The 26,500-nt window shown below is 35.9% G+C and overlaps 2 protein-coding genes across 3 annotated transcripts in view; one reads left to right on the top strand and one right to left on the bottom strand.

Moving 5' to 3' along the window:
* mrpl11 (mitochondrial ribosomal protein L11) overlaps positions 1 to 26,500 on the top strand; it is a 389,263-nt gene that overhangs the window by 66,999 nt on the left and 295,764 nt on the right. The window lies entirely within an intron of this gene.
* The window catches only part of tmem265 (transmembrane protein 265), a 56,355-nt gene continuing 38,225 nt past the window's right edge, over positions 8,371 to 26,500 (bottom strand). For both annotated transcript variants that reach the window (XM_051931717.1, XM_028802950.2), the window contains exon 2: positions 8,371 to 11,283. In XM_051931717.1, the coding sequence (XP_051787677.1) occupies positions 10,258 to 11,244 (987 nt within the window). In that variant the 5' untranslated portion in view covers positions 11,245 to 11,283 and the 3' untranslated portion in view covers positions 8,371 to 10,257. The remainder of the gene's footprint in view (positions 11,284 to 26,500) is intronic.

Raw genomic sequence — 26,500 nt, 5'->3', positions numbered from 1 at the left:
TGCATATATAGTAATAAATCAAAGTTATATGCAGCAAATATCATAAATAATTTGTAAAGCCATATTTGTATTTGTGTTAGCAGAGTTTGTCTCCTACAAAAATCCAAGGTTATCAATAAACACGTGTTCTTAACTAAGTGGTGTGTACCAACCTCATTTCTATGCCATTTTGCAAGTACTCCTTGCAATACCCACATGGGCATTCAAACTTCACAGTAATGTGATAATGTACTGTACCATATATGGTGTCTCTTAGCTGTTAAGATTCTGAATCTGAAGCAGGCTTGATCTTCTCTATTTCCCGATGAAGCCCATTATTATCAAGCCCCCCCACCTCTCACACTCAGTTGACAAGTCATTTCGTAAACTTCATTACTTGTGAAGTACAATAAAACATTCAGAGTGGAGTTAATGAATACATTGTACCAGAAGTAGCCACATAGACTAGTGAATGAAAATGTTTGTGTCAGTTATAATAAGTGTGAATACAGAAGAAAAACAATATTAATACTAGTTGTCATATTCACTTAGGTTCAAGCTTCCTTTGCGTGTTGTTGATGAAGCCCACTGATTTCATGTGAGACTGCTATTCTTAAGTCTGTTACACTTTGCCCTGATATAAGGTGAAAGCTGGGTAGAATTAAAAAGGTCAGTTTCATCATCACTGCAGATTAAACAGTTAACCAGGGTTGTGATTCATGTGTTGTCTTTTTTAAAGAGTAATGTATTGGTTTCTTTAGTGTAGTCTAAGTTGCCTTATTTTATTAAGCATTGTTCTAATAAATGAATGTTGTTTTATTATTATTATTTATTGTTTTATATGTCTACATGTAAGATTTTTTTACACAGGAGAAACACATTATAAAACAATTCAAGATTTAGAATTTTTCCTTTAAGTGGCAAAATATTACATTTGTGTAATTTGAATTTTCACAACTAAATCAATTTCAGATTATTTCTAATAGTAAATTAGACATTTTCTGTGGAAAAAATATTTTTATTTCTGCTGCAAACTGAGGGACACAAGCAGTTTAAAGCTAGGTCAAAGGAGCCAGGTAAGAAGACTATCATCATTGGCATATTGTACTGCTGATCTTCTGTTAAAAAAGAGGTTTTCATAAATACCTGGCTTGACTTGTGTTTTTTGATAATTATTGTCTATGGGGGAGAAGGAAGAACTTTAGATTTGTCAAAAATTTCGATCTCCGGTTTTCGATGGATCTTAATGTTTTAGGGTCCCCTGATACCGAAAACATCAATATCTCGATGATGGGTGTGTATCTGTCTGTGTGTGTGTGTCACAATTTATTAAGGACGGTCTAGAGCTAAAATGGCTGGACGGAAAAATGCCAAACTTGAAACTTAACCCTGATACGAGATGACGATATGCTGATTACCTTTTGGGCTAAATCTAGCAAGAGAAAGAGGCACTCTAGATAATAATTCTTGATAATATGTTGAGAATTATTGCAAATACTGTAATTCTGCAATTAATTATGAATTATTCTCTTCAATTGCTATCATAACAACCTATTTTATAATCAGAAAAATCAGCATCAGAGCGGTAAATAATTACTGAAATGTTATAGAATAGTTTGTATAACCTGGTTCCTAGGGCGTACAGCCTACTGGCGCTCACACTTTTTCTAATCATTATCACAGCAAAGGTAACTGTTAAAACATTCCAAATCCTAAACAGTACTACAGTAGTGAAGGCCTAAACTATACCATATGTGTCTTTAACCCCTCACATCTGCAATGAAATGCAGCCCACAAAACCATAAAACATTTCTTTAGAGCTCAAATGCAGATTGAACTTAAGGAAAAAATCAGAGGTTCTAACAAAGGGGCAAAATTATTGAATTATTTATTGTTGCTAAGAATTGACAAAGTAGGTTGCTATGAATATCTTCTGAAATTTTCAGTAAATAGATCTTTTCATACCAAGTTATGAAAACTTTCTTTAATTTTATTAACAATGATTAAAATTGAATAAAATGTGTTATAATAAAAATTTTGATTCTTCATTTTTGACAACACCAAAATATTTGAGCCCAGTCATTAATGACTTATTTAAAACTTTTGTACCATTATGTGAGCACTTCTGAAATTGTTGGATGAGAAATATTCATATTATAATGTTATTTGCATAATGGTTTCTGTGGTAGTGAAAAGTGATATGCAAAATAAAGTCTGTTTGCCTATGAACATGAAGTATCAGAAGAATGAAAAATCTTGTGAATCTAGAATTCAAAATGGATGATCACATATTTTAGCCTTTTGTATCCCATGCATTATTCAGTTAATAAAAGTCACTAAGTATTATGACATGTACAGATCTCTGTATGTATAATGAATTTGTATCCTTTGAACTGTTAAGGTTGAAATGTAATCTTCCAGCGACACACTTTTTCTTTTGTATACAAAACAGAAACGTATCCAACAGCTGTCATCTTTCATCTTGACTTCCCTGAGGAGCTACTGGCTAGTTTGAATGAAGATCCAGACAGTATCTCCAGAGACGTCTATAATTTACCCAGGGCAAGATTCGACCTTTGAATGATGACATCAAGGGTCCACATCACTAGGTTCTATATCTCTTGCATAGCCTTTCATTTAAAATCACTCCTAATACTTTAACAGAAATATGTAGAGTAATATCAGATGACCTAACGTTATGCTATGAATTGCCTTTTGTAATATTCTCTACCAGATTACAGGATAAAAAATTTACTTTGCTGAACTGGAAGAATATTAGCCTCTTTATATATCTAATTGGGAAAGTTATGCTATATACTACTGTATTTCAAAATAGAAAAAATAATTTTCTTTATTAAATTAGATTAGGTAAACTTTATTAATCCCATGGGGAATTCAGGTGCCTACTGCAGCTGAAGCATAAAAAACAAGGATACAGACTCACAGGACAAATAATACAGCCAATCAATCAATCAATCAATCAATCAATCAATCAATTAATCAATCAATCAATCAATCGATAAATAAATAAAAATTAACTTCAGTACTTCAGTTGGAAGCATTGAAATGCCTGATAGCAGTGGGCAGGATAGACCCCCTATGTGCTTCTTAGCACATCATGGTGGAATGAGCCTGTGGCTAAAAGTGCTCAAAGAGCATGCTTCCTGGAGGGAACGGAGGGGATATTTCATGATGGCATCCAATTGCCATCATCTTCTTTTCCACAACAGCTTCCAGCGTATCCATGGATTACCTTGTGATGAAGCTTTCCTGATAAGTTTGTTCAGGCATTGTGCTTCTTTTGAGCATGGTTGCTTCCCCAGAAGACTGCAACTTAGAACACCACTCTGGCTACTATGGACTGATAGAATATTTCCAGTAGCTTGCTGCATACATCAAAAGACCAGAGTCTCCTTAGCAAGCACAGTATGCTCTGATCGTACTTGTACAGCACCACTGTCTTGTCAGTCCAATCCAATTTGTTTTTTTATGTGAACTCCCAGTTACTTGTAGCTCTGCACCACTTCCACATTCTCCCTCTGAATGGTGACTGGTCTCAGAGGCTCCTTGGCACGCCGGAAGTCCACCACCAGCTCTTTTGTCTTGCTGATGCTGAGTTTCAGGTTGTTGTCCCTGCACCACAAGACTAAGTCCTCCATAACGTTCCTGTACTCCTACTCATCTCCATTATTAATGCAGCCTATGATGGAGGAGTCATCTGAGAATTTCTGTTGAAGGTAAACGCTTGTATTATGCTGGAAGTCTGTTGTGTAGAGGGTAAACAGTTCCCAGAGGTTCTCTGATATTTCACACCACCAATTCTGATACACAGTCTCTGAGCGTCAGAAACTGTTGTCTGTTGGTCAGGTAATGCATGATCCAGGAGACTGTAGGAACATCAGGATTTAAAGCCTTGAGCTTATTGCTTAGTCGACGAGGCTGAAGTTTTTGCAAAATTTAGCAAGAATTTATTTAATTCTAAAGTAAGCAAGCCGAGCCAGTGCTGAACCTTTTTTGTTTCTTTTTATGTTTCTATTATTTTTATGACGTATTCTATGTGAAGAACCACCACAGATGGGACTCTTGTCATTTAGGTGTCCTGAATCGGGCTGGGGCGTGTCTACTAGGTTTCTAGGATTGTGTTTGGAACATAATTTTGTACTTCCTGTTTTTTGATTTGATTGTATTTGTTATTAAGATTAATGTAGAAGTGTGTACATTAATTTAAATTCAGAGAAATCTGTATTTGTAAAGCATATCCAAAATTTTATTCCAAAACTGAATCTATTTAAAATAGGTGCAAAAGTTACTTCAGTTTGTTTGTCTTATGATTTTGTATGAGCTTAAAGAGCCGTAAACTGCCAGACATACTTTTATGTGCAGAACCTGTAACAGGAGTACTTTATTTTTGCTTAAGAATATTATAATGTAGGCTGAAGAAGTCTTGTCCAATTAAATGATCACATTTGCCTAGATTATAAGTACCTCATAAAGTTAAAAAAAACAAACTTAATTAAGCAGACCTGTATACTTTTAAGTGGCAGCAACTAAAATATGAGAGTTTTAAAGTAACTTTTCTGAACTGCTTTCTTTTCTAGGTTAAAAAGCAATAGGTCAATACTGTATATGAGAAGTTATTGTGCTGTTATAATTTCTAATATTAAAAGATCTGCTATGTTATATTTGTCTACATTTTAATTCATAGTATTTATATTTAAAAATATAAAAAATATGTCAACAATTAGCTGTGAAGTACAAAATAGCTTTAAAGTTACTTTAGTGTCATCATTTTAGTATACAAATGTTTCTCATACTTTTTCTTCTTCTCATACTTTTTCTTTCTTTTTTTTTTCAATGTCATTAGATATTTAAAGCATATGGCTGTTTTACTGCAGATAGTGTGTCTTTTTGTCATTCTCTGTGTACTGTGTTTGCCATGGATGAAAGTTTCACACACTCCATGGATTATAGTCCAGCTCTGCATATGTTAGCAGTAGTGAAACTTTTTCCGTTCCTACCTACAGTAAGTGCTAGCAGTAGTTGCTATATGGATCAGTGTGTATTGAAACAAAACTTTCAGATGCTTACATCTAACTTTGCCTATCTAACCTATGTGGCTCTCATCTGACTTTACCCAGAAACCATTTTAACCATTTTAACGTTTAACCTTCTGTAATAACTTTTTAATACCCATAGGCCTTTCTATGTGTCTCTTTCCATGGAGTATTAAAAAATGTAATGTCTAAAGCCCTAAGCCTTACCTGGGAAAGGATTATTATCTGCAAAATATCAACTAACCTACTTCATTCACTTTTGTAGTGCTCTAGGCTTCCACTTTTGCCCATGAAGTATCTCTTATTATTATAAGTGCAACTCAGTTTACACAAATCACTCTGATCCAAAACCCCACAACTATTCCTTTACTGCATGCACACACAAGGATTTGGTTCAAAGAGACATTGTCGTTTTAAATGGCTGCAAAGACCCTTGTCATCCTTCAAAAACAAGTATTCCAAATAACCATCCATCCATCCATTCTCTTCCGCTTATCCGAGGTTGGGTCGCGGGGGCAGCAGCTTGAGCAGAGATGCCCAGACTTCCCACTCCCCGGCCACTACTTCTAGCTCTTCCAGGGGAATCCCAAGGCGTTCCCGGGCCAGCCCAGAGACATAGTCCCTCCAGCGTGTCTTGGGTCTTCCCCTGGGCCTCCTCCCGGTTAGACGTGCTCGGAACACCTCACCAGGGAGGCGTCCAGGTGGCATCCTGATCAGATGCCCGAGCCACCTCATCTGACTCCTCTCGATGCGGAGGAGCAGCGGCTCTACTCTGAGTCCCTCCCAGATGACTGAGCTTCTCACCCTATCTTTAAGGGAAAGCCCAGACACCCTACGGAGGAAACTTATTTCAGCCGCTTGTATTCGCAATCTCGTTCTTTCGGTCACTACCCATAGCTCATGACCATAGGTGAGGGTAGGAACATAGATCGATTGGTAAATTGAGAGCTTTGCCTTGTGGTTCAGCTCCTTTTTTCACCACGACAGACCGATTCAGAGCCCGCACTACTGTGGATGCCACACCAATCCACCTGTCGATCTCACGCTCCATTCTTCCCTCACTCGTGAACAAGATCCTGAGATACGTGAACTCCTCCACTTGGGGCAGGATCTCGCTACCAACCCTGAGAGGGCACTCCACCCTTTTCCGGCTGAAGACCATGGTGTTAGGTTTTGGAGGTGCTGATTCCCATCCTAACCGCTTCACACTCAGCTGCGAACCGATCCACAGAGAGCTGAAGATCACAGCCTGATGAAGCAAACAGGACAACATCATCTGCAAAAAGCAGTGACCCAATCCTGAGTCCGCCAAACCGGACCCCCTCAACGCCCTGGCTGTGCCTAGAAATTCTGTCCATAAAAGTTATGAACAGAATTGGTGACAAAGGGCAGCCCTGGCGGAGTCCAACTCTCACTGGAAACGGGTTCGACTTACTGCCGGCAATGCGGACCAAGTTCTGGCACCGATTGTACAGGGACCGAACAGCCCTTATCAGGGGGGTTCCGGTACCCCATACTCTTGGAGTACCCCCCACAGGATTTCCCCGAGGGACACGGTCGAATGCCTCTTCCAAGTCCACAAAACACATGTAGACTGGTTGGGCAAACTCCCATGCACCCTCCAGGACCCTGCTAAGGGTGTAGAACTGGTCCACTGTTCCGCAACCAGGATGAAAACCACACTGTTCCTCCTGAATCCAAGGCTTGACTATCCGACGGACCCTCCTCTCCAGAACCCCCGAATAGACTTTTCCAGTGAGGCTGAGGAGTGTGATCCCTCTGTAGTTGGAACACACCCTCCGGTCCCCCTTCTTAAAGAGGGGGACCACCACCCCGGTCTGCCAATCCAGAGGCACTGTCCTTGATGTCCATGCGATGTTGCAGAGACGTGTCAACCAAGACAGCCCTACAACATCCAGAGCCTTGAGGAACTCCGGGCATATCTCATCCACCCCCGGGGCCCTGCCACCAAGGAGTTTTTTGACCACTTCGGTGACCTCAGTCCCAGAGATGGGGGAGCCCACCTCCGAGTCCCCAGGCTCTGCTTCCTCATTGGAAGGCATGTTAGTGGGATTGAGGAGGTCTTCGAAGTACTTCCCACAACGTCCCAAGTCAAGGTCAGCAGTGCACCATCCCCACCATATACAGTGCTGACACTGCACTGCTTCCCCCTCCTGAGACTCCGGACGGTGGACCAGAATCTCCTCGAAGCCGTCTGAAAGTCGTTCTCCATGGCCTCCCCAAACTCCTCCCACGCCCGAGTTTTTGCCTCAGCAACCACCAAAGCTGCATTCCGCTTGGCCTGCCGGTGCCTATCAGCTGCCTCCAGAGTCCCACAGGACAAAAGGGTCCTGTAGGACTCCTTCTTCAGCTTGACGGCATCCCTCACCGCTGGTGTCCACCAACGGGTTTGGGGATTGCCGCCACGACAGGCACCGACCACCTTACGGCCACAGCTCCGGTCAGCCGCCTCAACAATAGAGGCACGGAACATGGCCCATTCGGACTCAATGTTCCCCAACTCCCTCGGGATGTGGTCGAAGTTCTGCCGGAGGTGGGAGTTGAAGCTACTTCTGACAGGGGGCTCTGCCAGACGTTCCCAGCAGACCCTCAGAACACGTTTGGGCCTACCAGGCCTGACCGGCATCCTCAAATAACATCATAATAAAAACATTGTATTTACAGAAAGATGCGCATAGCAGACTTGTCCAAACAAGGAAAATAAAGAGAGCACAATGATATTAGCTTGAAGTCTATGCTGTGTACTTCATTAAAGCTAATGAGTCTCCAAAGTCTATGCAAACTTTAGTTCAAATCATTTCTGACACTATATGGCAATTTTCAGCCTTCTTCATATTGATGTTAAATCATGGCAATATTTCTTCCTTTACAAACTTTAGTAGGTGGAAGTATATAAAATGCAGGTGTTTTCTTTAAGTTAAGTCAAGCATGGATTATATACATGGAAATGTAAATAGAAGATTTAAAATGAAGACATGTGCACTTCTTGTAACTGAATTAGGCTCATTTCTAGTGTCTAAACACCCAGAGAGTTTGGATAGTTACAAAACCCTAGATACATTACTGTTTAAAAGAAGGAAATTAAACAAAGTTCAGTTTTAGCACTCTATAGTGGTAATAGTAGCTGCAGCAAGATTCTGCAGAAAGTGGGCTATTTTGTCTAGTTCTTTACTCACAGAATAAACCAGATTTCAGCAGTTTGTAACAATAAGCCCTCACATCTACAGAAAAAGGTTGATGTCTGCCCTGCAAGAAAATTCTAACTGATAATTGCAGGCATTACCTTTCAGATGATAATTGCTCACTGTGTGCCATCTCAGCCTGAGAAACAGATTGCTTTATTGGGCGCTGAATTACATAGGATTCACTGCTTTTGTTTTCCACAACCAGAGTTACTAGTTTTTATTTAAATGACAGATGATGAACCAGAAGACTGGCATCTTAGTTTTTATGGGATGAATACAATAATAAAAGCATTTAAAACTTTTAAGAATAGACAAGTACATAAATAAAATGCTACAAAATTTAGATCAAACCAATTATCTTAAATTGATTATTCAGGTACGAAAATAAATAAAGAACAACACACAGACAAACCTTTAGGATAAACAAGCTAGAAATGCTGCCTTCAAGGCATTAGTACAATATTTACATACCTTAAGCTGCACAAATAGGAAAAAGTCTCACATTTATGAATTCTCTGTCAGCACTTATACACATAATATTATAATTTAACCCTAGGGAATGTCAGGTGTCCCAGTTAATTTAAAGACCATCATTAAAAATATATTTGGAAAGGCATAAACAATGAATAATATCACTCTCTTTTTGCAATTGCACATCAGCCAAATTCTTAACATATAATGAAAAGTATACAATAAAATCAATAACCACACCTGAAATAGTTTTATCCCAAGACAGATTTTAGAATTGTTTATAGGCTTCTAATGTTAGTGCCCATCATTTACATTTTTGGTAGGCTCTTGAGAGTAGAAGATGAAATCTTGAAATCTGACTCTTTTAGAGGGTTTAAAAACAGTGTTCTTGTACTGCTTTGAGGCTGGAGGCTGGTGAAACTGTTAGTGATGGAGAAAGTGTATTCTGTCCATTTACAAGACACAGGAATAGTATAGTATCTGTGTTCCTCTCACTTGGCATTACAGTACATGAGTGATTAGACTCTGCTTTGGTTTATCTTTAAATGACAGACTGCATGCCTAATCCAAAGTCCATTTTACTGGTTAAAATATAGTTTAAAGTTTTGTCTTTGTATGTTAATTGGGACCAGTTAGGTAATATTTAGAAAAGTAAATTTGGTTGGTATTTGTCATTCTTGTTTTACTGCTGTATTTGTGTTTTGCATCTCTACTTAAACTTGGTGAAAAAAGGCAGCAGTGCATTGATAGGGTAAGACATTGTTCACTAATCAAAAGGTCACAGTATGGATTTGACCACTTCTATAACTGAGGTGCAATGTTCAGACCCATAACGGCCTTTATTGATACTTGCGTTCTGGGAAAACAGAACCCATTTAAAGAAGTGTGAAACAAATCCCTCTGTGCATTTAATGGGCATTGTTTCATTCATTTATTCTTAGCTTTGATGAGCATTTGTCAGTCCTTTTGCAGGGTTTTTGCATAGCTGGTCATTAAATTGTCCTTACTGAAATGCTTAGTGATCCCATGAAGCCCTTTAAATGCAATAATTACACATTTTAGAGTACATTTCTAAATGCTAATGTTATCGCAGAGTTGAACAGAATTCCAGTTAAAGTTACCTACTATAGTCAGTTTTTCTAAATCTTTTTCCAATTTCATTTGAGGTGTTTTTGTTTTTGTTGCAAAAAATAACACTTATATTCTGTCTCTCTTAAGGACAAAGAATCTGAAAATCATAAATTACAATGATTATATGTAGCATTTTAGTTGTATATTGTTTTTGATTGTTTGTAATGATTATCAAGATACTGAATTTAATTATCACTTATCATCGTAGAAATTCCAGATTCCTTTTAATTGTAAAGTTAGTAACATAGTACCGATACTGATGTTTAGAATCTTTTTGAGTAGTTCATAATTTGTTGTCCAGTGAACATACTGAACTTTACCAGTACACTCTGGTAAACCAAGAGGAAACAGTGTAGTACTATAAATGAAAGCCTTGTGGCTTATCTCTTCTCAGCAGTGATCAGGAAATGCAGAGTCTACATTTCCCTAGAAATGAAAGAGGGGCCAATAGAGTCTTCTGAGTTATCTCCATTTGAAAGAGTATGATTTGGTGTCTGGTTATGTGAAACTGTGAGGGAGCCCGGGATTGTATTGTTCTGGCTTACAGAATTCTGATTAAGTTCAGATCCCATTCCTTGAGAAGCATCCATAAGGTGCCGTTGATACTGGAGTACTGTGCAGGTCTTGATTATGATTGCCAGGACATTCTTCCCAAGAAATACAGTAGATACTCTTGGATCCTGATACCAAAGCATATTCCCACCACGGATAAAGAGTGTCACAATGTTGATTGTGACTAAGCTTAGGACTGGATAAACCATCATCTTGTGAGGAATGATATTTTCTCCCTGCATGCTGATTTCACTCAGGGAAACACAAGGAAGGATCAGGAGCAAGATGTAACAGTAAAAAAACATCAGTCCTTCCACCCACAAAGGCAGACCTTTTTTTTGTGGTTCCCAGAGGTTAGCTTGAATATCAAGAACGTCTAAGAGATCTATAACCACCCAAAAAAGACGGTTTCTCAGGTCCTCCTTTTTGCGAAAGGCACGGACATATTCCATATGGTCAGTTGCTACCAGGATGATAAAAAGTGATGGGATACAAATGGAAAGAAGTAATGTTAGAGTTTTTCTTGCTAAGGGATCTGGAACTCGCTTGTCTGATTTGTAATTCTGATAGATAAAATAAAGTTTGATCTCCAGGACAAAAATATACAGGAACCAAAGGATCATCGCATATCCCCTTTTTGCTGTTCTTACTTCAGCACCCACCCATACAGCCACATATCTCAGGACAATAAGGAAACACAGATCCCCCACTAGCACCATAATGCACACTCCAATCTTCTTTGGTCCCAAATTCTGTTCAACTAGATAAACATCCATAGCTGCCATGGTAGACATGATTACAATAGCTGACATGCAGACATGAGGTTTGTTGGCAGGAGGAGGAGGGGCCATGTCAAGTACTTGATGTTGCTGTAGAGCCTATGAGAAAACCTAATGTGGGAAAAAGAAAGACATTACATTAATATGACACCACACAGGAAAAATTGCAAATAACACTTGTTTTATTTATTTAAGTATTTATTAAAACATATACACTTACAAAAGATGTAAACACTAATATTTGACATAGTAAGGTGCTACACTTCCTTGTGCGACCAAAATGGTGGAACCATGTGGAACCAAAATTCAACATTTTGGTGTCAGATTCTAGTAACGAATGCAAAACTACTCTTTCAAACAGTGTGCAGCAAAAACTGTTAAAGAAGAGGTTTCTGGACTCACTGTGTGTCTTTTTATGTAAAATGTGGTGAAGGATGATTCCAACCATATCCGACATCTCTGTTTCTTGATAGTTCACTGAATGTGCCTTTGCAGCAGTTCACTTGAAACCATACATCATCAAATGCATTGATTTGTTTGTGCAACATGGGTTTCCTGTTTTTTAAAGTTGATGAATTGCAATGTTGCAATGAATTTTATAACATGTATGTCATTGGGCAAAAAAAAAATGACCAAAATTGTTTTGTGGTTCTTAATGAGATTTGAATGCAAAATTGTTATAATTCTTAATTCTGTGATTATTTTACTATTATTTTGCTAAGACAGTTTTATACTGGGGCGGCACGATGGCGCAGTGGTAACGCTGCTGCCTCACAGTAAGGAGACCTAGGTTCGCTTCCTGGGTCCTCCCTGTGTAGAGTTTGCATGTTCTCCCCGTCTCAGCAGGGGTTTCCTCTGGGTGGTCCAGTTTCCTCCCACAGTCCAAAGACATGCAGGTTAGGTGCATTGGCGATCCTAAATTGTCTCTAGTGTGTGCTTGGTGTGTGGGTGGGTGTGTGTGTGTGTGCGCACCCTGTGGTGGGCTGGCGCCCTGCCCAGGGTTTGTTCCTGCCCTGTGTTGGCTGGGATTGGCTCCAGCAGACCCCCGTGACCCTGTGTTAGGATATAGCATGTTGGAAAATGACTGACTGACAGTTTTACACTCTCAGTGAGCATCAGCAATCAGTCACCTTTTATAGCTACATTACTGTGTTCAATCATTTTAAGTCTTTTTATATCTCAGGTCAATATTAATATTAAGTTTCTAAAGTTATTGAGTAATAACATAGTTTTGTTTTATTACTCATCTTTTCTTTTCTATGCCATGCCTGGGTCTGGATCCTTAATAACTTCTATTGTTACCTTTTGATTTCTGGGTAGACATAAATTCTGGTGTTTACTTGAATCCTGAAGATCATCCTTGTAATGTTGTTGTTACCAAATATTTGTATAACCAACTACAGAAAATCCACAAAATTTTACCATAGGGACTGTCACATTCTTCTTATAAAAACTCCCAGCTCATGACTTAGAAACTAGCATGTCGTTTACTTTATAGTGTATAGTGCTTTGTGTAGTGGCTACTTTATTTAGCTAGGATCCATTATATAAGCACATTTTCACTTTGCTGTTGCCTTTCTTTCCTCTTAGTTCTAAGTCAGTATAATTGGTACTGTTCCTCTTGATATATAAGTAAAGTAATAGGACTTTCTCAGTGAATCACATGCTAAGTCTATCACAACAAATACTCATCTTTTAAAGTGACCAGCATCTTGTAATAATATAAATATTATTCATTTTAATATCATAGTAGTTATATATAATTACTGTATGTTAAGCAAGACCTAAATGTATATACATACATATATTACTACTCAAAAGTTTTAGAACACCTCCATTTTTCCTGGTTTATTGAAATTTATGCAATTAAAATCCCGTGAATTATCTGAAATGGTACAATGGTAAACTGCAAATATCAAGAGTTTAAAAAATGTACAGGTTAACAAAAACTAAAAATGATGTAATTTTCATAGTTATACCAAAAGGCCTTTTTCAGTGAACATGTAATGGGTTAGCAACTTACAGTTTTTCTGTAGCAATGGAAATTAGCTTTGAAAATTGATAAAAGCAGTTCCTACAGGTGTCCTTGCTTTTGTTAATTACTTACCAATCCCGTCTTTATAAAAGAAGTGTTGAAACAAACTGTGTTGCTAATTACTACACCCTCTTAAGCAGTATTTAGAGAGTGTTTCACTGTATATTGATAACATAATGGTGAGAAAAAGGCAATTAGGCAGACAAACTATTATAACTTTTAAAAATGTAGGTACCTATGAGTTTCCTGCATCATCAAAAGGAACTTTGAAACTGGAGGAGACTGACAGAATCACAAGACATATTTCTGATAATCAATAGCTTGTACCTCACAATTCAACAGTTTCATCCACAGCTTAATGGCTTTGCATTATCCATATCTCCAATTGTTAATTTGCTCTATGCTTTAATTTCAGAGTACATTGAAACTGTGTGTGGCTCCTGGCCCAGGCATGCTGCCTCTTCTTATTTTGTAGTGTTAACAGTGTCTTTCTTTGCCACTCGACATGTCAAACCTGCAGCCTTCTCTTCATAGTGGGAAGTGACTCTTGCTTTCTTCGACCACTGTCTCTTCCTTCCTCAATACTATGTTTTGCTCATTTTTCGTGATTATTTTTACTATTTTTATTTACAATGCGTGTAATAAAGCAATAGAAGATGTAACGATTTTTACTGTCAATTAACCAACACTATTCAAAGCTAGTATTTTTTTCTTTAATTTCACACTGTGCTGACACAGTAGATTGCAGATAGAACTGATTTTCAGTAAATGTTATATGCAGGCAATCATCCTGAGGTTTTTCACAGATCTAGGGTTGAAGGGCTGTCGTCTTGTTAAATTTGCCTTGGCAGCTGTTTTGGAATAGAAATTGCAGCGCTTAACAGTACTATCTTGTTAACATTTTCAAGCTCAATTATAGCAGATGCCTTACATTTACATAAGTTACATTTGTTTTCTGTAGTCGCACTTTCTGTGTGCTGGAATGGATTTTCTTGTGTTTATTTTTTTATTATTATTATTATTGTGGTTACATGTTTTGTACTCCTGGTTCATCCTTACTTTTTAAATTTTAAAAAGAAAAATGTATTATACCTTTGTGAAGTAATTGCCTCGCAGTGTTTTTGGGGAGCAATGATGCATGAGATAGAGTACTTCGATTAGTAAACTACTAAGTAACCAACCAGGCTTCATTGATTATTTCTCATTTGTAAATTATCTTCCTTTGTTTGCTACCCTGGCTCTCTTTTATAGTAGAGTATTAGTTAAATTGAATGTATTTTTATGCAAAAACCTTTTCTGTGAACAAAGGACACACCTGGAGATAATTTATCTATCCATATTTATTCATAAATGTTCAATTGATAAATTTCCACATGATACTGGATAAGAAAGGAAAACAAAAATTTAAGATGTTATAAATTCATTACAATTATCTGCCTAGCTGTCCTCTTTGCAGGCAAGTGTTCACAACAAAAATAAAATTGTATTAAGTTCTGATTCATTGTTCTGTCACTAGTGATGCCTTTCTCGTTATACTACTACACAGAAAGATCACCTGTGTTACATTAATTTTTATAGTTTTAAAGTAATTCTTAAAAGTTTATTTTGAAACAGCATTTCCTCAAAAGAGCTTTTATATAGAGGCTTCACAAATTGGTTCGAGTCTGTTGTATTGTTTCTCTCAATAGGCAGAATGAAGAAACTGTAAGTTAACTTTAACAGTTATTTTATTACATGGTAAACATGCTTAATCATCCAGAGTTCATTAACAACTGGCAATATAAGGAGATCACAATTAAGGTTTCTATACCTTACAGTAACAAAATGTGATCTGAAGCCAAAGAAACTCTTTACCTATCTCTATACATCACCAGTCATGTATGCCAGTTCCTTTTTTGCACTTTATTTTTTCAGCTGTGTTGTTTATTTGGTTTATTTACTGAAACGTTTCTTAACCAATCTTTTCACCATTGTTCACCAATATACTGCTTTTCTCTTACTTCACCTCTGTTCAGGAATGTGCAAAAGGACATTCGGTGAAGCTGGTTATTTTCATATTTTACTTATACATCCTGTATTTAGTAGCCAACAAAAGATAAGAACACCCATTTGAATATAAGACTCTTTTTGCAGTACTGTATACTAAGTTCTCCAGGAACAATAATTTCAAATTTGATTTGGCAGCGGTAACCATAAGACATGCAGTTGCTATAGCTCCAAAATCTGAAAGTATTCTAAAACTATGGAGGAAATCTCCTCCTGAGTGATTTGGTGTGTGTGTGTGTGTGTGGCTCAGCTAATTCAATAGGTAGTCTTTTTAGTGGATTTTAGCATTTGGTTTAGTGGAAAAGTCTTATTCTTTTTTCTCTAGAAAACATTTTTTGTCAGATTATCTTTATTAACTACTTTTTGGTCTGCTGGTTTCTTTTCTGACAAGTCTTATTGTCATTGATAATTTCTAAATCAGAACATTATGAGCTTTCAACAGTTTGATGATCTAGTTTTCAAGATTTGTGGTGCAAGATTTGTTTCCCTAGTTTGTGTCTTTTTACTTGATCAACTCTATTTCATTCATATTGGTAATGGCATGCTTTCTGGTATGAGTACTTTTCTTATTCATTGAGTATAAAGTGTTGGCACTTATCATCTACTATAGCACTCATTGTCACTGTTGCGTCAGCTAAAATGATTTCTAAAAGAATACATCCCTATTTTGTCAGATTTTGCTTGCTTGTAATTACATGGCTTTATAATTTAATAATTCAAAAGACCTCTATTATTTTATGATTTCATGCTCACATTATCCTGTTCTCTTAGATTTTCATATAACTTGTTTAGTTTTACTACAATTTCCATCAGTTATGTTCATAAAGCAGAATTCTGGTGGAAGTTAATTTATACCTTAATGCTGTCATTATGACATCTTTATCCAATAGTATAAATTACATCTGGTTGTCTTTTTGTGTTCCTCAAAGATCTCCATCATTTTTAACTGATGGATAGTTATCGCCCTACGCTGATTATTTCTTCAAGATCTTAATAAAACCTCTCTCTAGGGAAATAATGAGGTGAACCTTTTGCACAGACATGATTGGAGTTGCAGTCATCCAGAAATCATTGCTCTAGCTCGCTTCACCTCTTCCAGACTCATCTGCTTCCTTTGTGGTTGGTTTGCTTGCAGTGTCCTGTTTTGGGAATGCAATTTGGCTGATTTCTGTGAAAATGAAAAACTGAAGCTTGCACGTGTGTGTGTATGTGATTGTGTGTACTAATGTTAGGTATGCCTATTTTTATGCACCTGTTTCTTTCAGCTCCTGGGAATCTACTCTAAGAAGTGTATTGCTGTTTTCACTTTTTAAAAATAGAGAAAACCAGTCCATGAAAACTACTTTAAATTTAAAAATAGCCTCTCTCTCTCTCTCTCTCTCGCTCTTGCTCTCTCTCTCTCTCTCTCTCTCTCTCTCTCTCTCTCTCTCTCTCTCCCCCTTCTGTGCTTTACCACTGTTCCAAAAATATTGAAGTCATCCTTTGTTTTCTAACTAAGAAATAAATGAACAATCTTATATTTCCTCCGACACTTACACAAAAGACAACGTTCCACAGGGTATTAATGTGACAGCTTAGAGAATGCAGGGGGTATGGTACTTGTTTCTTTTGGCACGAAAAAAAAGAGCATGTTGCAGCATAGTCCAATACATTTTTATTAGAACCATGTATGTTTTTATGAGGCCTGCTACAACATTACTCTACAAGAAATCCATGCATTAAGTGAAATTAATTTACATTTGTCAAAGAAATTAATACTGCTTCATTTTACTTTTTTCTGTTGCAAAGAAATTAATTTGAAAGTGCCCTTCCAGTAGCAAACTAAAACATTATTTTTACTATCATTTAGCACTGCAGAAGAAATAATTTCTGACAATGATTATATCTGTAGGTATGTACAAAACTGCCAAAAATCAGATAACTCAAATAAATCTTTGTTGTATTTCCTGAATGGGTCTGTTGTGTGCAATGAAGTTACAGTTTACAGAATATAGAATTTAATTTATATATAAAAGATTTTCTACAGCACCTGGTTGGTATGGTTTATAGTATTGCTTTTTTACTAGAGCTTACTTGCTGATAATGTGCCATTTTTGTTATATTTTTTGTCAGATACTGCTTTTCCATAGTGACTCAGATTTCACAAGAACCTGTTAGATGGTACAACCTGCGTCTAAGCATATCACAAAATCTTGTATGGGATTATTTAATTTCAGCACAATTAGTAGTCACATAGTATGAAATAGTAAAAATGAAAAAGTGTTTCAGGAGGCGATCTGCACTTAATTCACAGCTGAAGCTTCTGACAGCATGTAAGAAGCTTCAGCTTCCTGTATTCTTTAAAGCATAACCAGGCAGAAATAGTTTTTTTTATATAGTTTTCTTTCTGCATTTATTTGCTGTTTTTTAAACTTATTTAATTTTAGTTTACTGAAATTTAAACATTTAAAAGATGTATAGTCCAATATTGTCTAACTTTCCTTTGTAATTTTGTTAGGTGTTGTCAAAAGAGCTACCTTTGTTATAGTACAAATATATATATATATATATATATATATATATATATATATACATGAATATGAGTCAAGGAAAACTGACTTTTTTATAATTAAAAAAATAAGGGTTTTATGACATTTTTGTTACTCTGTATACTATATGAATTGTAGCATAGATTTGCCCTCAAAATCTCCTCAACAATATATAACCTACACAGCTTAATGTATTTTAATTACTTCTGCAGATAAAGCAGTGTGTTTCCTAGCTGAAATCCTCAAGCCATTATTTAGTATCTCAATTAATTTTTTTAATGCTGGGAAAATGTATTTATTTACTGATTTTTCCTGGGTTTTTTAACCCATTTAGTTAAAATGTTAACCTTGATAGCTCTGACAACCAATCTTATTTTAAAGATGGCATCATAAAAAGAAGGCAGTGGAAAGCAGTTGCTTCAAAAACATGTTAATTTTAGTGGATGACAGTACATATTAATTGAATTGTTCTGGTCATGATACTGTATAAAGTGGTGTTATTTTCAGACATGAGAAAGAAGTTTACAAAACTTGAAGTGAGTATGACAAACTTTCTAGAGAGACACAATTGCAGTGTATTTCTTTATATGGAAGAGGTTGTTAATATAGAAAAGCTGGTGATAGAAAATAAGACAAGAAAGAATTGTTTGAATGTACCTCATTATAATTTTACATTAATTAAAAAGCTGTATATATTTGTTGTTATTTTCATAATTATACAAGCTACTCAGAATTTATTGTAAAGAAGATACTTTTCTTTAAATGTATTCTGATAAATGAAAATGAACCTTGAGTTAATTTCATCAGTTTGTTTTACATGCTTATCAAAAAATAACACTCCTGAGCCAAAGGAAGTAATAATTCTTAAAAGCAGCCTTATGGAGCTTGATTACTATAACAAATCCTATTTTTTGGAGAATATACTGCATGTGATAAGGTCCATCATTTCCCAAACCACTGCACAGGCAGTGGGACTGCATGTCTCTGAAGTTTAGTTGTTGTCTTACTCAAAGTATGGATAATCAAAAGAAGTGATTTTTAATAAATGAGGATATAATAATGAAAGCTGCTCTAACTGTAGGATGCTCTGTGCTATCTGAAATTATTTTCTTTCATCTCTTTATTTATAATATTTTATTCGCCTGAGTGCCTGTCATATACATAGCAATAAGTCTAATATATCATTTAAATGATACTGAACCGAAAAAAAACAATCTTGGTTTAAACTGTTCATTATCCATTTTATATAACCATTATGAATATCATTGCATTTCAGTTTGAAGACTAGTAAAGAAAAGTAATTAATCTCTGCTATCTTGCATAACAAAATAATGGAAATTAAATTGTTTATTTCTTTCCTGGGTTCAGGCCGCTAATGTAGCATGTACATCTGGAAAAAAAAAAATCCAAGAGATTCTCATATTCATGTTTTTATGTGATATGTGATGTTATTCATGTTTTTATGTGATATCTACAGTCAGAAAATGTACAGGATTTTCTGAATGAAGCACCTACTATCATTTCAACTTGAATTATGGATACATACTGTAATTGTCATATTTATAAACTTCGATACGCTTGGTTGCTTAGTGACTTATAACTTTTAACTCCCATTTTTGGGTTTTCAGCAATATGCTCATGCAGCTCTGTGCTTGATTTTTCTATAAGATGTTATAAATTTCCTGTGAATCAGCTCATAGTTTTGTATTATCAGCTACAAATGTTTTTTTTTCTAACCCTGACCAAAAACACTTAAATCTTGTCTCTCCCTTTACTGACCATGTCTTTGCCTTTCTCATAAGCAACCTAAGCACTTAAAAAAATCTATATAATGCATTGTTCTGCTTCTTCTTATTTGTATTATTGTTACTACTACTGAAAGTATACACTGTATTATTCCTTCAGGCACAGGACTACATTCCTGGAGGGCTGAGAAAATTCTTTCCTGTAGTATTATTATTATTTCTATATATGATCAATAAACAAAGGCTGGCTTACTCAATGAGCAAGATTCAGTCAGTTGAGTTAGGACTTGGTTTTGAACATTTTCAACGAGGCAATAGCCTTTCTATAATGGAAAAGGCAAATTTTTGCTGACAAGATGGCAAACTGATTCATAAGACAGGAGAGTACACCAAAAGTTTTTTGAGCACAGAACACCTCAGTCTTAAGCTTTTTTAACTAATAGTCCAAAGGTAATGAAAACTTCGATGCAAACTTGCTGCAAGTTTTATTTATCAGCAGTGGAGTGAGATGCATGGTAAACTTAAAAAATAAGCAGCGCAAAACTGTCTTAGAACAATACTTTCACTTTCTTGGCTAATTAATCCCGAATTATGTTTCTTTCATTTGGTTATCTATTTGGTTATCATTTTTTAAAAATTCTTTCTAAATAGCCAAAAAACCAAAGTCTATCCTGGCAACTTTGCTTAAAGTATGGAAAGACATCTTAAACGCCACCTCAAGGTTACTGGTTCATTCCCTACCACTGACTGCATAACCCTGAATAATTATTCTCTTTTCCAAACTGAGAACAAATATGTACAGTAAATACATTCTTAGAGAATTTATGCTTTGTAAAATACTTATTTTAATGAATTGTCAGCTAAATAAATACCTGCATATTTAATTGCCCAACAAAAAGTTACTTGAATAAGGCATTGTTAGAGTAAATTGTTAAAATTCATTGGACTGAGCAAATGAGTTCATGTTCAAAAAGCGCCATTGCTCAGAAATACCTTATTACATAAACTATTTGAAAAGCTCCTAAGTCTGTAAAATATGTTTTAATAAAATTGATTTTTGGATAACTTTTTCAGTCACCTGAAACTGCAGAGACTGTATATTGGCTACATTTAAACTGGTAATTGTTACCCTATTTCAGGCAGGACAATGGGAAAAAGAATAATTTTCAACAAAGCATGCAATTGTACAGTATAGTACTGCACATTGGGTTATAAGGATTTTTATACTCTTACTGTGATTCTTATTATCACTAATTTATTGTTATGTGATCCTCATTCAAATTTTCTGGCTGCTACATTTGTTTTTAAAAATGATCTTTACGAAATAAGCTTACACTTGGCTATAGAACAGTCCCTATTACTTCATTTCACATGACACTTTCATTTTAATAGCTTTGGTTAATACAGCACTTTATTTTCTGTGCTAATGTTGACTACTTATTGCTGCATTTTTCATAGCTGTGTAATGAAAAGCACTTTATAGTAACTATCACTTTGAGAAATAGTTGTTAGTGTAGGCTAAATGACAGACTTGACTCTTAGCTATCAGAAACCAGGCTTTGTTTTATTTTTATACATGTTTTCGGTTAATTATGCTTTTCTAATTTTGACTCAAACTGCAAACACACACTTACAGTGGAAAATTTAATGTTCAGTATTGCATCTATTCATTACTTTTTTGATTAAACAAATGTTGGTTTAATTGTGTTTTAAATTTAAAGAGAAAGTAATATAAGATTAAAACAAAATAATTCAGATTCACTGAGTCATACTTTTGCCCTGTGGGTTAAGTTACAGTTTGGAATGCAGCAATGGTCTTCCTGCTGCTTTCTGAATTCCAGATGGACCACAAGCTGTCCAAGAACAGAAAATTGTTCTGTGTGCTGAAGCAAAGGCAGGCACTTGCAGAGCAGCAGAGAGGAGAAAACAGGTGAGCTGAAAATGAGACTTCAGCATCTGTCTGTGGAGAAGAAGATGGAATGGTGCTTAGTTGGCACAGAAATACTTGACCCTTGAAGGAACTTGCCAGGCACCTGTAAATGTTTTAATGTAATCAATAGGCAACACTTTTGTGAAATTCTGGTACACTGTCAGACGTCCTAAATCAACATGTTAGGACTGTGCATTTCACAAATCTTTATCAGGTGTGGGGATCTCAGAGATGGATGTGAGACAAGCATTGAATTTAATATATCAATAATTTGTTGCTTTTACTGTTTCAGGCAGTTGACTATTGAAGAAAAGATTGTGATAAGATGGTGATGGAGTCTGATTTTCTTCCTTTGTTTAACCATTTTTCCTGTGGTGTTTTCTATGAAAGTTAAAAGCTTACTTCCCATCAATGACAAGGCTTGCTGTTTTTGTTCTCAAAAATCAATCACCAACGTCTGAAGATTTCATAAAACAAATCCAATCTTCCATTCTGCATGTCTATTTTTTGACGGTGTCATCTTCAAATCCATATAGAAGCTGAACTCAGGCATTAAGCCTCGGTGACCTAGGTAAGCTCATTTTCAGAAAGAAGCTTCTGTCAAGGGAACACCCTCTGTTGATGTGTAGTTGTGGACTGCGTTGAAGCAGAACAAACACAGCAAGAGGAATGAGAAAGAACACTGAAAAGGTTCATTAGTACAGGACCTACTTGAATGTGCTGCAGTGTTCTGATTTTTTTTATCATGGATGCATTTGAATTTTTTGGGTAGACAAGAACAGAGAACATATCTTTTATCACTGCTTCTCTAGGAGACCTTTCTTGGTAGCAAAATCCAAGTTAACACTAAAAGACTATCCATCCATCCATCCATTGTCCAACCCGCTGAATCCGAACACAGGGTCACGGGGGTCTGCTGGAGCCAATCCCAGCCAACACAGGGCACAAGGCAGGAACCAATCCCGGGCAGGGTGCCAACCCACCGCAGGACACACACAAACACACCCACACACCAAGCACACACTAGGGCCAATTTAGAATCGCCAATCCACCTAACCTGCATGTCTTTGGACTGTGGGAGGAAACCCACGCAGACATGCAAACTCCACGCAGGGAGGACCCGGGAAGCGAACCCGGGTCCCCAGGTCTCCCAACTGCGAGGCAGCAGCGCTACCCACTGTGCCACCGTGCCGCCCCACTAAAAGACTACTAACTCTCAAATGTATTCTTTACTGTATGTCGTTGTGAACTGTACAGGCTGGTATTTATATTATAAGCAGTATTCACCTGATTTACCCAGGGCAAGTAAAAGCCATACTCTAATAATGTACTAAAATACATAAATAAAGCTAAAAACAGTATAGTGTAGTACATGTTACCTGAAATTTTGGCTATGGTTATAGATTGTTGTCCTTTTTGGAATAAACCAGCAAACAATGCATTATCCTCACTCATTCCCTAATAATATCTTGCTATCTAAAGTCTAAATTACAATAATATTAATGGACATATATTATTAGAAACTTTTTGTGTTAATTACTTTGAAGTTGTTGTGCTTACTATGTGTTTAAACTAATCTGTATATTTATGTGTTTGCATTTTGTAATTTGTAATTGTATTTTTGCCTGTGAGCCGACACTTGGCGTAGAGCCCTATACAAAAATAATTTCACTATCCATCTGTGAAAAATACAAAACGATTTAGCTGTACTTTATACTCACTAATCATGGTGCCAGAGAGTGTCAATGTACATTTTGTTGATTAGCATGTGCAACTACTTTGTACACATCACAATAATGACAGAACAAACCTATAGTATAATAAGTGTTAGTGTATGTGTGATTTGCCCAGTGGTTAGTGAGTACACTCAATGTACTTGACTGATGTCTTCTCTAGGGTTGATTCCAGCTTTGCACTCAGGCACTAAGACATAGATAAATGAATGCAAAGGTAACTAAACATGCACATTTACCTTAATGAATAGGATAAAAACATTCATGGGAATGTAATAGTGAAAATGAAACAATTTAAATTTCTCAAAGTTGTAGCACAATTCTACTTATATTGCATTAATGCTGAATACTGATAACAGAATTTCATTTTGGAGATGTAGTGTAGTTTTTGTGTATAGTATTTCATTGAATAATGTTGAAAGCCTTCAACTACTTGAAATCAGACACTAGTAAGTGTGAAGTGTTTTCTGAATTTATGCATGTCTTTATTGGGCATTTACTGAATACTTTTATGATCTTGTTTTATATTTTAGTGTTGGTGATGTGCATTTTGTACCAATTGACAGAAATCAACACCATCAGCAATAGATTAATTAAGGAGTCATGTAGTTTATCATACACTATTACAGTATAAGTAAAATTATACATATTACTGAATTTCTTGAAAAAATATCCAACTCTCATCCATTTTTTGGATGTGCCTAGAGCATTACAGACTTGTGAATAGTTAGAACCGAGATAGGAACCAAAACCAATTTGTGCATACTCTGTCAAAACATGTAACTTTAGAGAAATGGAAACTTGATTTTAATGTAAATTCTTTTGATACCTAGGAGGTTTTAGTCTTTACTTTCAAACTTATCAAACTTGTAGCTGTTATACATCTGTTGTATATTTATATTTTTTTAAATAAACAAAAGATAAATGTACAATTTTAAATATCTTAAATTAACTGTTTTGTATTGTTTTGATTTTCTGGTATTCTGATAATACCACCAATTATTTAGCAAAATAATTATAATTTAGTTAAACCCCAGGAAAAACAACACAGGACTCTTCTTAAAGCAGCATTAACTGGATATGGCTAAAATTCCACAGATTGATAGTTTACCCAGTTTCCAAGGAAACCTTCTTAAAAACAGAGAAAATAGTTTATATTATGCATCTCATTATGAAAAGACAGCTGAGCTATTTTATTCTAAAAGTAATTTCCTATTTGTTTTTATTCTTAAAGAAGGAAGGCAAAATAGCATATTGCTGTTTTATCTTAATGGATTTTTCTTTTCTCCAGGAAAAGATTGTAGCATCATGACTTTCATTAATAAACTCATCCTGTTGATTAGAGGGTCTGCTGGGATGCCATTTCTGAGGTTCTTCTCTCTGTCATCTCAAATGCAATACGACAGGCAGCTGTGTACCGTGCCTTGAGTAAGAAGCGGTTTCGATTAGGAGGTGGGGGAGGTGGGCAATGGCATTGATGTTGGACTAATGCAGGGGTTTAGGGGGGGTTGGGGTGTGGTGAACTCAGATCATTTTTAAGGTCGCCTACTTTCCTGTGAAGGCCTTCAAGGCCAAATTAATGCAGCAATAGCAGAGACAAAGAGTCTACCAGAACAAAATCTAATTTAAGTTTTTCCTTATTTTAAAAGTGATTCTTACAATCCAGCGTCTTAGTTCACAGCTAAAACCATAAACATAAATGTATGTACAGTATATATTTTGGACAAATATATTTAAAGGTTTCCTATTCAAATCCTGAGATTTATCTGCATTATTAGGATTTTCTATTCTTCATTTAACAGACTGTTTTAATCAAGGCTATTTACAGAAGTCAATGTACAGTACATTTGAACACTGAAACCTATTGTTGGTATTTTTGCTTACTGCATTTAGATACAACAATACATTTCACCATGTTTTTACAGAATGACAAACCTGTTAAATTATTACCATTCTTCCATTTTGTTTATTGTATAAACTGGGGGTTTGACTTGCAAATTAGAAATAAACAACAATGGAAAAAACTGAACAGTAGATTAACTGCATTAGCTTGTTATAGATGTTTGCCGCATGTTTAATTGCATTATTTTTGCTGTAATTCCTGCTGTAATTGCTGTAACAACACTGTAAGCTGTGTAAATGACTAGCATAAGTCAGACAGTCTAATCAGATGAACTTTGAAGAAAACTGGTTTTACAAGTATCATTCACATTTATTTCTTAATATAATTGTATCTTTCCTGATGCTTATAGAACTTTCCTGATGCTATTATAGAACTGAAATTTGTAGATTGCATTGATTGTCATCCTCAATTTAAATGCAACTATTTAAGTATTGTAATATTTTGTTTATGTAGGAACTCTTGAATGCTAAACATGCTTGACAAATATTTAAAAAGGTATAACAGAAAAAGCAGCACAGACAAAAACTCAGTAAATAGTGCTTGCAACCAGAAAGAAAGCATTTAATACCATATAACAGATAAATGCATGAAACATAAAATGCTGGTGTAAGATATTGGAACGAGTGTGGACAGGGGAATATTTTAATAATCAACTCACCGTAATGAACTGAGTACAGATGCCTATCTTATTAATTGCATCAACAGTTACCTTGTCTACACATCAAAAATTGAGAGAACCAGTTCAATTTGATGGTATAACAACTGTTGCCGACTTCAGAATAACTACAACAAGGGACTGGAAAATTAAAACCTTTGAAATAATCATCCACTGAAAGGACTCGTAGGAAAGCAACTCTTTCTTAGAAGAAAAGGCAAAGTTCAGTTTAGCTTTTGGTCCTTTCTCGGGGACAAGAACTATCTGATTACACAACAAACCTGTTTTAATGCTTCTGACATCAAACTTGAGCCTTTTACATCAGCTGCACTTAACAGGAGTCAGTGGCTCATGCCTCATTCCATTTGATAACTATTGATCTGCGAAGACATATGTAATTGTATCACAGTCTTTGTTTCCAGTTGGTGCTCCAAAACTGTTCTGTTAACTTGCCTCAGGCTGCACAAAAGAATAGAAACAGACAGAACCCAATAGCCAACTTGGAATGTTTTAAGGCAAACTCTTAGATCGTTCTTAGCCATTATTATTCACAATGTCCTGCAGTTTTGTAATTATATTATTTCTGTTACTGTATATAATTTTGAGTTTGGTAGTTAATTGTTAATTGCTGCAGACTACATCTGATCTTTGATTTGCTATGGAGAGTACTAACGCTAGAAAGGTATAACCTTTTTTCCCTGTGGGAACGGCCTCTGAGGTTCACAGACTGAATAGTCATAATTGGTAACTATT

Source organism: Erpetoichthys calabaricus, chromosome 1 (genome assembly GCF_900747795.2).
Source record: "Erpetoichthys calabaricus chromosome 1, fErpCal1.3, whole genome shotgun sequence".
NCBI classification, from domain to species: domain Eukaryota; kingdom Metazoa; phylum Chordata; class Cladistia; order Polypteriformes; family Polypteridae; genus Erpetoichthys; species Erpetoichthys calabaricus.
Note: the sequence above shows the minus strand (reverse complement) of the source record. Positions and strands in the feature narration are given on the sequence as shown.